The sequence below is a fragment of the Balaenoptera acutorostrata genome, chromosome 14 (assembly GCF_949987535.1).
Source record: "Balaenoptera acutorostrata chromosome 14, mBalAcu1.1, whole genome shotgun sequence".
In the NCBI taxonomy this organism is placed as follows: Eukaryota; Metazoa; Chordata; class Mammalia; order Artiodactyla; family Balaenopteridae; genus Balaenoptera; species Balaenoptera acutorostrata.
Genome location: NC_080077.1, coordinates 81,334,717 through 81,349,301, shown reverse-complemented (window position 1 = coordinate 81,349,301; position 14,585 = coordinate 81,334,717). Strand labels below are relative to the sequence as shown.

Genomic DNA, 14,585 nt, shown 5'->3' with positions numbered 1-14,585 from the left:
CATCTTACTCATGGCTTATATCCTACTACTAGGAACTGTGTTACCTGAATTCAGCTCTATCATGAGTACCCACTTGATAGCTGGAATTCTACTAATACTTGGAATTCTGTGATGATGATTAGATTAGATGTATTATTTCAATTTAGTGTATTTTATTTTAGTATAGCATGAGACAAGAATTATTTAATGTTTTCAATATTAAGAAGTTCCTACCTCATTAATAAGAAAAACACAGACATAAAATTTTTTAAAAGCTATTACTTGCAATATTTAGAAAATGTTCAAAATTGTAAAGTCTAATTAGACTTCTGAAGACATTTTAATCTTGAGGCTAGATAGTATTTTTTCCTTGGCATAAATAGGGCAAAGGAAAGGTAAATGGGAATGATGAATTGCAGTGATGTAATTTACATTTTGTTAAATTGCCTGGAAAACAATGAATTTTTCATTCCAAAAGCAAGAAAATGTTCAAAGTATTGTTTGCAAAAGTGAATGCAGGCTATGTAATTCTGACAAAAATTATGTGATTTTTGAATAGACATTGTATTCTGTTAATGAATCAATGATCCTATAAACAAGTGGATTAATTTAAGAATTGAAAAAATTGGGCATTCTTAATAAATTTGTTTATAAAACCTTTAGAAAAAAGATTTTAATATTTATTGCCAAATATAATAAATTTTTCTAATAATATATTCAGTAGTTTCATTTGTTTTTTACAGTGCACACTGGTTTTTGGCTGTTGTTTGTTTCCCTGGTTTGGAAAAACCAAAGTATGAACCTAATCCTCATTACCATGAAAATACAGTCACGCAAAAATGTTCAACTGTAGAGGACAGTTGTATTTCTTCTCCTTCAGCCAGTGAAATGGACAGTTGTTCACAAAACTCTGCTGCCAAGCCCGTAATTAAGAAGATGCTAAACAGAAAGCATTGTGTAGCTGTAATTGATTCAAATAATGAACAGGAAGCAAGTGACCCTCGTTATCGGAGAAACATTAGCAGTGTGAAATGTAGTCTGAAAAAAATAAATCATACTGCAAGTGAAAATGAAGAATCGAATAAAGGAGAATCTGCATGCCAGAAAGTTGTTGATAGGACTAAAAGTGAGAATGGCCTACAGAATGAATATTTAAGTTCTATGCACCATACAGGTATGTTTCTAAATGTTTTAAAAAATCAAAGAATTAGAATAAGTTGGAATTTTTAGAAATAGGATTAAGATTTCAGGGCACACTTTTTTTTTAAGTCAGGTTTATTGAGGTATAATTTACTTACAGTAATGTTCACTCATAAGTATAGCTCAGTGAGCTTTGATAAATGTATAGTCATGTAGTCACTACAACAATCAAGATTTAGAACCTTTCCATTACTCAAAAAAATTCCCTTCTGCCCCCTTTATAGTGAGTCTCCTCCCCTCACCCTTACAGAGAATGAAGTTTTAAAATTATAGTACAAGGTCTACATTTTCCGTTTATAGGAACTTGGACTTATTTTTATTTAGTAGGAAATCATTCAGCATAAACAGTAGTTGCACAGTTTTAGATCTGTAAGGCAGATTAGTTCGATCTTCTCAATTTACAGATGGGCAATTGAGATCAAGGGGCAAGAGGCAGAAATTAAAGCTTTCTCCTCCAAATAGTTGTTGACATTCAAATTAAAGGTTAGTTTCTGTTCCTCACGCTCCTTCATGATTTTCAGTGGGAGAAAGGGCACTGGTCCAACCTCTGCTTTTTTATTTCCCTTCACTTCTAATAAATTGTTTTATTCCTTGAATCAGGTCCGTATTTCTAGCACTTGTTATAGAAATCTAAGGTTTCTCTTCAAATACTTAAATTATATATCAAGTCAACTGCATAATTTCCACTTCAACCCCAAAGTCTACTTCATAAACCCATAATATGCTATGTATATAGGATAGCAAACTTACTAAACTATGAGTGGATCTAATACATTTTCTTGGGAGGAAAAAACTCAGTATAAGGCACAGAAGAAATTATGTGAACTCAGTAAGAAAGTTGAGTTCAGCTTTCAAAAGTTGAACTCAAAAGTTCAAGAAAAAGTTGTGAATGCTCAACATACTCTGTCAAAAGTTGTGAATGCTCAGCATACTCTGTACTTCTACCAGCCTGTATTATTTTAGGAAGTCAGAAAGGTGTTGCTGCGCTCTTACAAAAATATTTTTTGTTTGACATACTCAGCTGCATAAAGCTGACATTAGCCATATGAATGTTGGTCTTTGTGCCCTTTAGGGGGGTATAAGATAAGAGGCAGAAGGGGGAAATTTAGCAGATAAAGCAAGAGAGTATATCAAAAGCCAAGCAGATAAATACAGTTGACCCTTGAACAACATGGGGTTTAGGGTTGCTGACCCTCTGACAATCAAAAATCCACCTCTATCTTTATAGTCAGCCATTCGTGTCATACCACAGTTTCACATCCACAGATTTCGCATCCCTGGATTCAACCAACCTCAGATTGTGTAGTACTGTACTACGTATTTATTGAAAAAAAATCCATGTGTGGGTGGGCCAGTGCAGTTCAAACCTGTGTTGTTCAAGGGTCAACTGTGCTTCCTTTTCTAGCTGACTTTCCAGTCTGTTTCAGCAGGCAGGAAATGGAATGAAGATGAGGCGAAGTAGGTAATCACCAAGTTCTGACTGTAATTGTTTTCACTTTTAGTATTTTAATACTTGAATAGAAAAAAAAAAAAGAGGCAGTGAATAGCCATGTTAGAGATTAATTACCATTTTGCTAAACAGAAAGCATTGTGTAGATGGGCACTCTGAAGATTAAGCCTTCAAGGCAGTGTGCACTGTTTCTCATTGCCTTTAAAACAAAGTCCTGGAGGTGGGATAAATTGGGATTGACACATACACACTACTATGTATAAAACAGATAACTAATAAGGACCTACTGTACAGCACAGGGAACTCTACACAATACTCTGTGATGGCCTATATGGGAAAAGAATCTAATAAAGAGTGGATATATGTATTTATATAACAGATTCACTTTGCTGTAAACCTGAAACTAACACAACATTATAAATCAATTATACCCCATTAAAAATAAAAATAAAATAAGAAAACAACAAAGTCCTGCCAATTAGTACACGAGAAGATGCTGGACATCATTAGTCAAGAAGGAAACGTAAGTCAAAACCACATAGAGATGCCTTTTCATAGCCGCGACAGCATGGCTAGAATCAGAAAGTCAGATACTAACGGGTGTTGGTGAGGATGTGCAGAAACTGAGACCTTCATATATCGTTAGTGGGAATGTAAAATGGTACAGCTTGCTTTGGGAGACAGTTTGACAGTTCCTCAAAACATTAAACATAGAGTTATCATGTGATCCAGCAGTTCCACACCTAGATAATTACCCAAGAGAAATAAATACATATGTCCGCACAAAAACTTGGGCATGAACATTTATAGCAGCATTATTCATAATAGCCAAATGGTAGCCACAATCCAGATGTTCATCAGCTGACAAATGGATAATCAAAACATGATACATCCATTCAATGGAATATTATTAGGCCATAAAAAGAAATGAAGGAGTGATACATGCTGCAACATGGATGAAACTTGAAAGCATGCTAAGTTAAAGTAGTCATAGAAGACCTCATATTATGTGATTCCATTTGTATGAAATATCCCAGGAAAATCTGTAGAGTGGGTTAATGGCTGCTTAGGGCTGGTTGGGGGTATGGGACAGGAATATGGGGAGAAGGGAGTGATAGCTGAAGTGTACAGAGGTTTTTTGTTTGTTTGTTTTTTGTGGGTTTTTTTGAGATTTAAAACATTTTGAAAATGTTTTAAAGTTGACTCCAGGGATGGTTGCACATAGTATTTGTAAATATACCAAAAACCACTTACATGTACACTTTAAATGGGTGAATTGTATGGTATGTGAATTATATCTCCACAGAACATTTTTTAAGTTCCTTTTTGATCAATAATTTCATGCAGTTTAATGTGAATTCAAGTTAAAAAAACAAATTAAAGTGCATGTCTTAGAGCAATGGGACAAAGCCTTAGGACTTCCTTCATATCCACAAACCCCAGAAATTCCTGGTGGCTCTCTCTACAAGTTAATGTTCTAGTTGAGAAGTAACCAGTTAAATTTGAGTAAATATACCCATAAATCCTAACGGAGACCAAAGTAAAGAATATCTGTTTTATGTAGTTTGCCCTTTTACAATATGTTTATTCTTCTTTTAAAAATTATAATTTGTGCATTTGTTTTGTTTTGTTTTTCGTATGTGTGTAACTGTATCGACTGTATCTTCCTTAAAGGAAATTAATTTACCTTTATTGTGTGTGATACACTGGTATTTTTCTATTCATTTTTAATGCTTATCTTAGTCCAATGACCATAGTGTCCCACAGTTTGAAAAATGGTTCTCTAGAATGGGTCTGTATTTTTCAGGAACGAGCTCTCATATCTTTCATCAGATATTCCCAAGGCATCACTCACCCAAAAGTACATTGAATGAGAGTGCTCTCCAGAGGAGCCTTCACTGCCTTGGAGAGGATGGCTAAGCCGTCTATCCTAGATAAAATGATGACGTATCAGAAATGAGGATAAGGAGAGCTTGTAAAAATTTTTGTGATTATGATTAATATCTTAGTGATCTATTTCTATTTGGTCTGGGAGTATCGTTGACAGGACTTAAATAAATCATTTAACATAATTTTAACCGTTGGACACGTACAGTTACAAGTGTTGACTGATGTCGGTTGACATGCTGCAGTAAATAAGTGGAGTTGTATCTTGCCACGGGGATTAGGTTTTTAAGGTCAACTGTAGGAGAATAATGTCTGTTATCACTACTTTGATTTGGTGTTTTTTCAGTTGGGCACCATTTGAAATAGTTGTCTTGCTCTGTATGGTACATGAAAAATGTGTATTTTTAAACTCTAGAATCACGCGTGGTTTGGCATCTTCAAGAGGTGATCTCACTATGTGAGAAAAGCTCAGGAACTGGGACTGATTGGGGGAACAGCTGATTGAGTTATTGCCTCTCAATTTATAGGAGGGCATTTGTTTACTGAATGAAAGAGTGGAAGAAATTAACTACACTATTTAAATTACTTTTCTCCTTTTTTGCAGTGCACACATATTTCATTTGTATAAGGTTCATGTTTATATGACACAATTTCTGTGTAATAGATAGGTATAGACAGGAATACTTCGCTGCAAAAATAACTTGATTGTAGTGACTAGCTCTTAATTGCCTGAGGATTTGGACAAATTTTATTTAAATATAGGTGTTTTTGCTTCAAGAGAGCATAAAAATACAGATTTTTGAAAGAGATAAATTGAAAAGGTTATTCTTTGCGTGCTTTATTATTTCAAGTAGTATGTTTTCAATCACAACATTTAGACTTTTATATATGTTAAATGTATTTTTTCAGGAGCACTTTTATCTTGCTGTTTTCCCATCCTATCTTGCTTATATTAGTATTCTTTTGCCCTTTTAATAACTTGTACCAAAATAAGTTAAATCCTGTTTAAAATACCTTGAAGTCATGCTTTTAAAAACTTGGAAATGGTATGCTCTATAATAAACAATATTTGTATATTTGGCATCAGAGTTCCTGCTCAGTTTTCGTTATTTTCTGGTAAATCTTCTGTTTCTTTAAGGAAATCATTGATTTTTAAGGATTTAGGTTCTTGAAACAGACCTTTAAAAGAATTCATTTCAGATATTTCTACGAGTCATTTATTTTCATACTACCAGCACCTACGTTGGCTTGTGTCATTTTATTTTGTTGAAAAGTCTATGAATATAACCAAACATGAAGGAAAAATATACAGAGTTGAGGAACTCATCCATAACTACTATCCTAGCATGATTGTTTCCATTTTTGTGTTTTTTAAAATTATTTGTGCAAAAGCAAGCCTGTTTTACTTTGTTTTAATCATGTTTTTTTAACTTGTATAATTTTCCATATTTTCACAATTTTAATTTCTCTGGTGTACACAGTATTTCATTTTATGTTCTACATTTGCTAACCATTCCTGTTATTGAACAATTGAGTTGTTTTCAAACTGTGGTAGCTTCTATTATTAAAGATACCTAGCATACCTAGCACAGAATCTTTATATATATATATATATATATATATATATATACACACACATGTATTTAAATACACATAAATATTTAATAATATAATTGATACCTAGTGTTTAAAGTTGAATAAATTTTAGGGTCTGAGTAGTAGAAACAATTCTGTAGATGACATAATCCAAGTTTTTTATTTAAAAGTAACTTATTTTATACTTGTGATATTTACATGCCAAGACAGATTTTGTATTCGTAATTACTTTGTAATTAATTACTAGCATTAATTTTAACACCATGTACTATAAGTTATGTGCGTGTTTTTTTAAAAATTATGTAATGTTTCTTATTGATACAGATGGCTTAAGCAAAATCAGACTAAACTACAGTGATGAATCAGCTGAAGGTAGTAAAATGCTTGAAGATGAACTCATCGACTTCTCAGAAGATCAGGATAACCAGGTGAAACTTAACGCTTGGCAAAAAGTTCTAGTATTTTATATAATTAAAAGTTTTTCTTTAGATTTTTATAGGCGATTCCTTCAAACGGTTAACTCGTGCCTTCTGGATTTGGATCTCATCTCACAGCACAGCTTTGGTTTTCAGTTCAGAAGTTGCCGGGATAGTTGTATGAACGTTGTTTCATTTTTTGTTTTGGGGTTTTTGTTTGTTTGTTTAGTTTGCCATTGAGGACTAAACTAATATCACCCACCGTGGAAAGTTTCCATGTAAAATGGATCCTCCCGCCGTGACCCAGTGACCGCCCACCACCCCTACCGCACCCCTTTCTGTTGCTCTTTTAAAGCGTTTGTGCGCCGTGCTTAACCTTCGGTCTTACTTAACACTCAGGAGGCAAGTGTTCACATTTTCGATTATGTGGTATGTGGTGCACGAACGCAGCAGAATTACACTATTTTTGCCACCTGTCTAATGATTTTTTCTTTCATCTAATCTGCTGTATATGCATCATGGCAGGAGCAGATCATATTTAGTTAAAATTAACATAGGTCGATTCTCATATTTCCTTAGAGTCTCGTTTGCCCTAGTAAGCTTTATTAACACCAAGAATAAAGTATATTTTTGAAAATATTTTATAACTTCAGTTAAACAGGCATTTTCTACTGAGAGAAAAGCTTATTCCATTTCCTTAACTCTGACTCTTCCTTAGTTGTTAAGACAAACTTTGAGTTTATCTAGTAGTAAAGATAACTTTGTACTGCACCATTTTTCCCTTTTGCTCAATCCTCTTGTGAACAAAAAACATTTTTGTGATGTCCCTTGGTCTACAGTGTGTGGCTGTGAAATACAGTTTTTCTTTCTAATATATACAGACACATATCTGGATTACATTCAAGGTTTATAATGCGCACTTCGTATGCTCCTTTTTGGTCATAGCAGTTACGTGAACTAGTTAATCTAACCGTGTATTACTACTAATATTATTCCTACTGTTGACTGTTTCATTCAAAAGGTTGCCAGAAGCTTTCCCACAGGACAAAAAAAGCTTTGTTTGTTTTACATTCAAGATAATCGGTAGAATAAGACACACTATCATAAAGCTGTCTTCTCTCAAGTGAAGTGGGTAAAGGGTTTTGTCAAGTAAAACAGTGTTTCCAAAAACCCTTTAAATGTTTCTGATATGAAAAAAGTTTTTGTGTGAAAGGATGATAAATATAAGTCATTCATGTCCTATTGTGAAAACAGTTGTTTTAGCCAACAAATTAAATTTTTGTAAAAATACCTAAAATCAGAGCCATAATGTTTGACTAGAGAAGAATCAGTCATGATATACTTAGTCTTTAAAAATTTAGATTGAGTAAATAGATGTAACAAGTTTTCTTAGACCTCTGATTGATGGTTTCTTTCATTAAGATGCCTATGTTGTAGTGTTACATCATTAGAATGGAGTGACATACCACATTTTCTAATGTCTGATCATCTAAATAGAAGAAATATTTTTTACATATTTGCTACAAGGATTTTTATCCTCAGTAGTGCTATTTTGTTACGTTATTAGTCATTTAAGATTGTATATTTTCAATACTAACAGTAGGCTCTCTTTTATAGGGTGACAGCAGTGATGATGGATTCCTTGCCGATGACAAGTGCAATTCTGAAATAGGACAGTGGCATTTAAAGCCTACTGTCTGTAAACAGTAAGCATTAACCATACATTTTGCAAACTACATGATAGTTTTTTTTTTAACTGTTACTCTTTTTTTTTTTTTAATATTTTTTTTTATATGACTCATTTGGTTTTTTTTTTTTTCAATATTTATTTATTTATTTATTTTATTATTTATGGCTGTGTTGGGTCTTCGTTACTGTGCGAGGGCTTTCTCTAGTTGTGGCAAGTGGGGACCACTCTTCATCGCGGTGCGCGGGCCTCTCATTATCGTGGCCTCTCCTGTTGTGGAGCACAGGCTCCAGACGCGCAGGCTCAGTAATTGTGGCTCACGGGCGTAGTTGCTCCGCGGCATGTGGGATCTTCCCAGACCAGGGCTCGAACCCGTGTCCCCTGCATTGGCAGGCAGATTCTCAACCACTGCGCCACCAGGGAAGCCCTCTTTTTTTTTTTTTAATTTATTTTATTTACTTATTTTTGGCTGCATTGGGTCTTCGTTGCTGTGTGCGTACTTTCTTTAGTTGCGGCGAGTGGGGGCTACGTTTCGTTGCGGTTCACAGGCTTCTCCTTGCAGTGGCTTCTCTTGTTGCGGAGCATGGGCTCTAGACGTGTGGGCTCAGTAGTTGTGGCGCACGGGCTTAGTTGCTCCGTGGCATGTGGGATCTTCCCAGACCAGGGCTTGAACCCATGTCCCCTGCATTGGCAGGCAGATTCTTAAACCACCGCACCACCAGGGAAGACCCTACGTGATAATTTTTATTCACGTACCCTCTTAGAATAAAACATTAACCATACTGTTTTAATTAAAGCAGGTATTTAAGCAAAAATCACAGAAGCTTTCAGAGTCAGTGAGGAAAATTAGGTCCTGCCCAATGTCCAGGGATTGAGTTGGGGAGAATGGAAATCATTTCAGTTCTCCATTTGCCCATTTTCCATGTCTGTGCGTGTGCATAGAAAACCGCTATGCCTTTTGGATATATAGTGATTTGGAGCGGGAAAGGACAAAGAATGTCATTCAAATTCACATCAGTAACATGGGAATTGGAGTTTACACTGGTTCCGTAGCTACTGTGTGAAGGCTGTGGAGTGACTTAAGGCAGTCCTAAGGGACATGTTCCAGGTGGGAAACCCAGGGAATTCCTTGGCAGTCCAGTGGTTAGGATTCTACGCTCTCACTGCTGAGGGCGTGGGTTCAATCCCTGGTTGGGGAACTAAGATCCCACAAGCTGTGGTGCAGCAAAAAAAAAAAAAAAAAAACCAAAAAAACAAATGGGAACCCCAAATTGAGAGTCTATTTTGGTTCTCAGAAGTACATGTTCTGAGATCTTGCCAGGGTCTGCAGACTTCTTAGGTGATGAAATAGTACCTATTTCTAGACTTCATCTCTTCTGACTTTTTGTAGGAAATCTTGTCTGAAACTCCATTAATAGCGTTTGAAAAGCAAACTTCATTTATAAAGGAAAACATAGAGACCTAGAGCAGTTGAAAGATTTTTTCCAAATCCCATAAAATGTTAGCCAGGAAGAACCTAGGTCTTTAATCATTTCAGGACTTTTTGCACTACATTAGACTTCCTCACTTACTTGGGTTTAACAACAAAATTTTAAAAGTTGAGTATTATTAATACTGAGTGTTCTGAAGTGGAACCTCGCCCAAAACACTGGATTCTAAACTAATTCTTTTATGTGAAGATTACCTGATTTTTTAATCTAAAATAGATTTTAGTTAAAAATGGGATCATTTTTCTTCTACTTTTGCATGGTCTCACTTATGGTAATTTGGAATATGGAGATGTTCAAATTTTCAGAATTGTTTTGACTTTCTGCTAAATTTTGAAGTATTTTTAGGAACTTTGGTGAACTATATTCATAATTTAGATATGTTTAAATTATTACTCTATAATTCAGTATTTAATATAACCATGGATAGTTAAGTATTATTAGGGTGTTATCCACCCCCCAGCAAGTTTTACTGAGTCATACAAAGCGAATTTTTAAGGTTTGAAATTTTATTGTTAACTACATCTTTTTATGCCTTTTAAATATTACAAAGTATTAATATTTGGTCATTTCTACCCTACAGACCTTGTATCCTACTGATGGACTCACTCAGAGGCCCTTCTCGGTCCAATGTTGTAAAAATTCTAAGAGAGTAAGTTCAAAACTCTACCTGTATTTTGTATTCTGGTGGGAATGAGGAACTATGTATATTTATATGTATGTATATATTCTTACTATATACACATCATTGCAGGTATTTAGAGGTGGAATGGGAAGTAAGAAAAGGAAGCAAACGAAGTTTTTCCAAAGATGTTATGAAAGGCTCTAATCCAAAAGTACCCCAGCAAAACAACTTCAGTGATTGTGGTGTATACATATTGCAGTATGTAGAGAGCTTTTTTGAGGTGGGTTTCAGTTTGTTGGATCTGATTTAATAAATAATAAAATGGTGTGTTTGATCTCATGTTAGTGTAAAAAACACAATAAGCAAATACTTTGAAGAGATTGAAAACTGTTGTTTCAGAAATTATTCCAAGGAGCAAAAACTCTTAAATTGGAGAATTTTTAAGGCATAAAATAAAGAAGACCATACTCCGTCAAATCCAAGGCTTGTTGGCCTCATCACTCATCACTCGTCAGTTCCTCTCCACCGGCTCTTTCTGCCTTAAGAAACCTCTCCCATGATTTGGGCTATATCTTTTACCTTCTTTTCTCCCCTTCACAGATGTATTTCTGGACAAGTGTTTATATTCATTGCCTTCATTTCCACGAATCCTATTTGCTTCTCAAAGCTCTATAATCCGGCTTGACCCTCACCCTTACATTGAAATTGTTCCTGACCTCACAGCACCATTGGACACTGTTTTTATTCCTTCCACATAGCACGCTCTTCCTTTGACTTCAGAGGTACAATACCATGCACACCTCTCTTGGATATTCTTTTTTTTTTTTAAACATCTTTATTGGAGTATAATTGCTTTACAATGGTGTGTTAGTTGCTGCTTTATAACAAGGTGAATCAGCTATACATATATATATATATATCCCCATATCTCCTCCCTCTTGCATTTCCCTCCCACCCTCCCTATCCCACCCCTCTAGGTGGTCACAAAGCACCGAGCTTCTCTCCCTGTGCTATGCGGCGGCTTCCCACCAGCTATCTGTTTTACATTTGGTAGTGTATATATGTCCGTGCCACTCTCTCACTTCGTCCCAGCTTACCCTTCCCCCTCCCCGTGTCCTCAAGTCCACTCTCTGCATCTGTGTCTTTCTTCCTGTTCTGCCCCTAGGTTCTTCAGAACCTTTTTTTTTTTTTTTTAGATTCCGTATACATGTGTTATCATGCGGTATTTGTTTTTCTCTTTCTGACTTACTTCACTCTGTATGACAGACGCTAGGTCCATCCACCTCACTACAAATAACTAAATTTCATTTCTTTTTATGGCTGAGTAATATTGCGTTGTATATGTGTGCCACATCTTCTTTATCCATTCATCTGTCGATGGACACTTAGATTGCTTCCATGTCCTGGCTATTGTAAATAGAGCTGCAGTGAACATTGTGGTACATGACTCTTTTTGAATTATGGTTTTCTCAGGGTATATGCCCAGCAATGGGATTGCTGGGTCGTATGGTAGTTCTATTTTTAGTTTTTTAAGGAACTTCCGTGCTGTTCTCCATAGTGGCTGTATCAATTTACATTCCCACCAACAGTGCCAGAGGGTTCCCTTTTCTCCACATCCTCTCCAGCATTTATTGTTTGTAGATTTTTTGATGATGGCCATTCTGACCGGTGTGAGGTGATACCTCATTGTGGTTTTGATTTGCATTTCTCTAATGATTAGTGATGTTGAGCATGTCCTTTCATGTGTTTGTTGGCAATCTGTGTATCTTCTTTGGAGAAATGTCTATTTAGGTCTTCTGCCCATTTTTGGATTGGGTTTGTTTTTTTGATATTGAGCTGCATGAGCTGCTTGTAAATTTTGGAGATTAATCCTTTGTCAGTTGCTTCATTTGCAAATATTTTCTCCCCTTCTGAGGGTTGTCTTTTCGTCTTGTTTATGGTTTCCTTTGCTGTGCAAAAGCTTTTAAGCCCATTTGTTTATTTTTGTTTTTATTTCCATTTCTCTAGGAGGTGGGTCAAAAAGGATCTTGCTGTGATTTATGTCATAGAGTGTTCTGCCTATGTTTTCCTCTAAGAGTTTTATAGTGCCTGGCCTTATTACATTTAGGTCTCTAATCCATTTTGAGTTTATTTTTGTGTATGGTGTTAGGGAGTGTTCTAATTTCATTCTTTTCCATGTAGCTGTCCAGTTTTCCCAGCACCACTTACTGAAGAGGCTGTCTTTTCTCCATGGTGTATTTTTGCCTCCTTTATCAAAGATAAGGTGACCGTATGTGCGTGGGTTTATCTGTGGGCTCTCTTGGATATTCTCTACAGTTATCTTGACCTCTTCCTCTTCTTCATCCACCACCCACGGTGCCATTAGCCCTGTGAATTCTGTCACTTAGTGTCACTTCTGTTCAGCTATTTGCCCCTGCTACCACTTTCTAAGTCCACTTCATTAACATCACTATTCCAAACTGCTGCACCAACCTCTGACCTGGCCTCTTGCCTTGTATTTTTCCCAAAACCCAAATCTAATTGTGTTGCTGTTCTGCTTTAAATCTTATAATGGCTTCCTGTTGCTCTTGAGTCAAAGACCAGAATCCTTCACGTGGCCTGCATCATCCAACTCCTGTCCAAGCTTCTAGCCTCATTTCTACCCTTCTCACTCCAGCATTCTACACACCAGCCCCCTGGATGTCATTCAGCCTCTCGTGTTGCGTCACATTGTCTATTGCCTCCAGGCGTTGGTACATATTTCCTTACCTGGAATACTCTTCCCTGTTGCTTCCATCATTCCTTATGTGGCTGACTCCTACTCATTCTTCAGGTCTTAGCGTAAACATCACTTCTTGAAATTGTGCCAAGCCCTTAGGTATGTATTCCCATAGGACTCTCTGTTTCTCCTGCCTTAATACTTGTCATAGTCATTGTTTTCATTGTTGAGTTACCCGTGTGTCTCGACTGGGGTTAGCGGTCTCTCTCCTAAGGCACCAGGCAGTCAGGTAGTACATACTTTAGGCTCTGTGGCCGTATGGTCCCTACACTCGGTTCTGCTATTGTGGCATGAAAGAAAGCATCCACAGGCAGCATGTAGGTGAGCTACTGTGGGTGTGTTCCAATAAGGCTTTATTTACAAAAACAGGCAATAGGCAGAATGTGGCCCACTAGCTGTAATTTGCTGACCCCTGATCTAGACTCTAAGATCTGTAGGCAGAAACTGTGTGTCTTACATCTCCAGTGCCCCGCACGGTGCCTGCATAGAATAGATGATGAGTAAGTACTGATGACATGTCACTGATTCTTTTCATTTCTTCTGTGGAATGCTTTTGTGATTGAAACCAAGATAATTTTTAGTATAGTTTTCTAAGGTGTATTTAATGTTTTTATTTTCAGAATCCAATTGTGAATTTTGAATTACCCATGAATTTGGAAAACTGGTTCCCTCCCCTAAGAATGAAAAGAAAAAGAGAGGAAATTCGAAACGTAATTCTGAAGTTGCGGGAGGACCAGAGCAAGGAAAAAAAGAGGCGTAAGGACACAACATCCGTAGGTGAAGGAGCCGAACAATATGTCAGTAACATCTCAGATTGACCATTTTTCATGCTTGGCAGTATTGCCTTCAAAACTGAGTGACTTTCAAGGATATAAACAGTAAAGAACTGAAGTGCTCATTACACAGAGTTATTTGGAAATGTTAATGCTTGTATAAATGTCATATAATTAATTTCCACCTGAGGATATATTAAGTAAAAGTCTGTAAATATGTAATGAGGCCAATTTTTCCAGCATTTATAATTATTTTTTTCACTTGTTAGGAATCTTTTGTTAGGTATTTTCTGTTAATAGTACTTTAAACTGTAACTTCTAAAAATAAAATAAATAAAAAAATATTTATAGGAGGAGATGATTAAGTTGATATTCTTTAGTAAGATTGTATTAAATTCTTCAGTGGGTGTGTATCTATGATAATCTTTTGACCTTTGCATTTGTTTTAAAATAACTTGAAATGTGAAAATAAGATTAAATCAAAGCCATTTTGAACATGAAAGACATCCTCATATGTTTGTATAGCAGGAAGAAGTAACAGCTTTTAATTCAGACACTCCCTTGTGTTTAGAGAACTTGGCCCCAAAAGTGTAATAAATATTTATAATTTTACTCAAACATTTAAGAAGAAGCAGTTATTTAGAGCAAGTCAAAGAAAAATAACTTTGAATTATACTACTAAATAATAACTATACTTTATCATACATTATTGTCAAGTACATTTCTG

General features: G+C 35.8%; 1 protein-coding gene across 11 annotated transcripts in view; it reads left to right on the top strand.

Moving 5' to 3' along the window:
• SENP6 (SUMO specific peptidase 6) overlaps positions 1–14,355 on the top strand; it is a 106,680-nt gene extending 92,325 nt beyond the window's left edge. For 10 of the 11 annotated variants that reach the window (XM_057527556.1, XM_057527555.1, XM_057527553.1 and 7 more), the window contains 6 exons: positions 723–1,153; positions 6,437–6,540; positions 8,146–8,234; positions 10,286–10,354; positions 10,457–10,607; positions 13,706–14,355. In XM_057527556.1, coding sequence (XP_057383539.1) covers positions 723–1,153; positions 6,437–6,540; positions 8,146–8,234; positions 10,286–10,354; positions 10,457–10,607; positions 13,706–13,903 — 1,042 coding nt within the window. In that variant the 3' untranslated portion in view covers positions 13,904–14,355. The remainder of the gene's footprint in view (positions 1–722; positions 1,154–6,436; positions 6,541–8,145; positions 8,235–10,285; positions 10,355–10,456; positions 10,608–13,705) is intronic. The other variant, XM_057527560.1, reaches the window with a different exon arrangement.
• Positions 14,356–14,585: the final 230 nt, after the last annotated feature.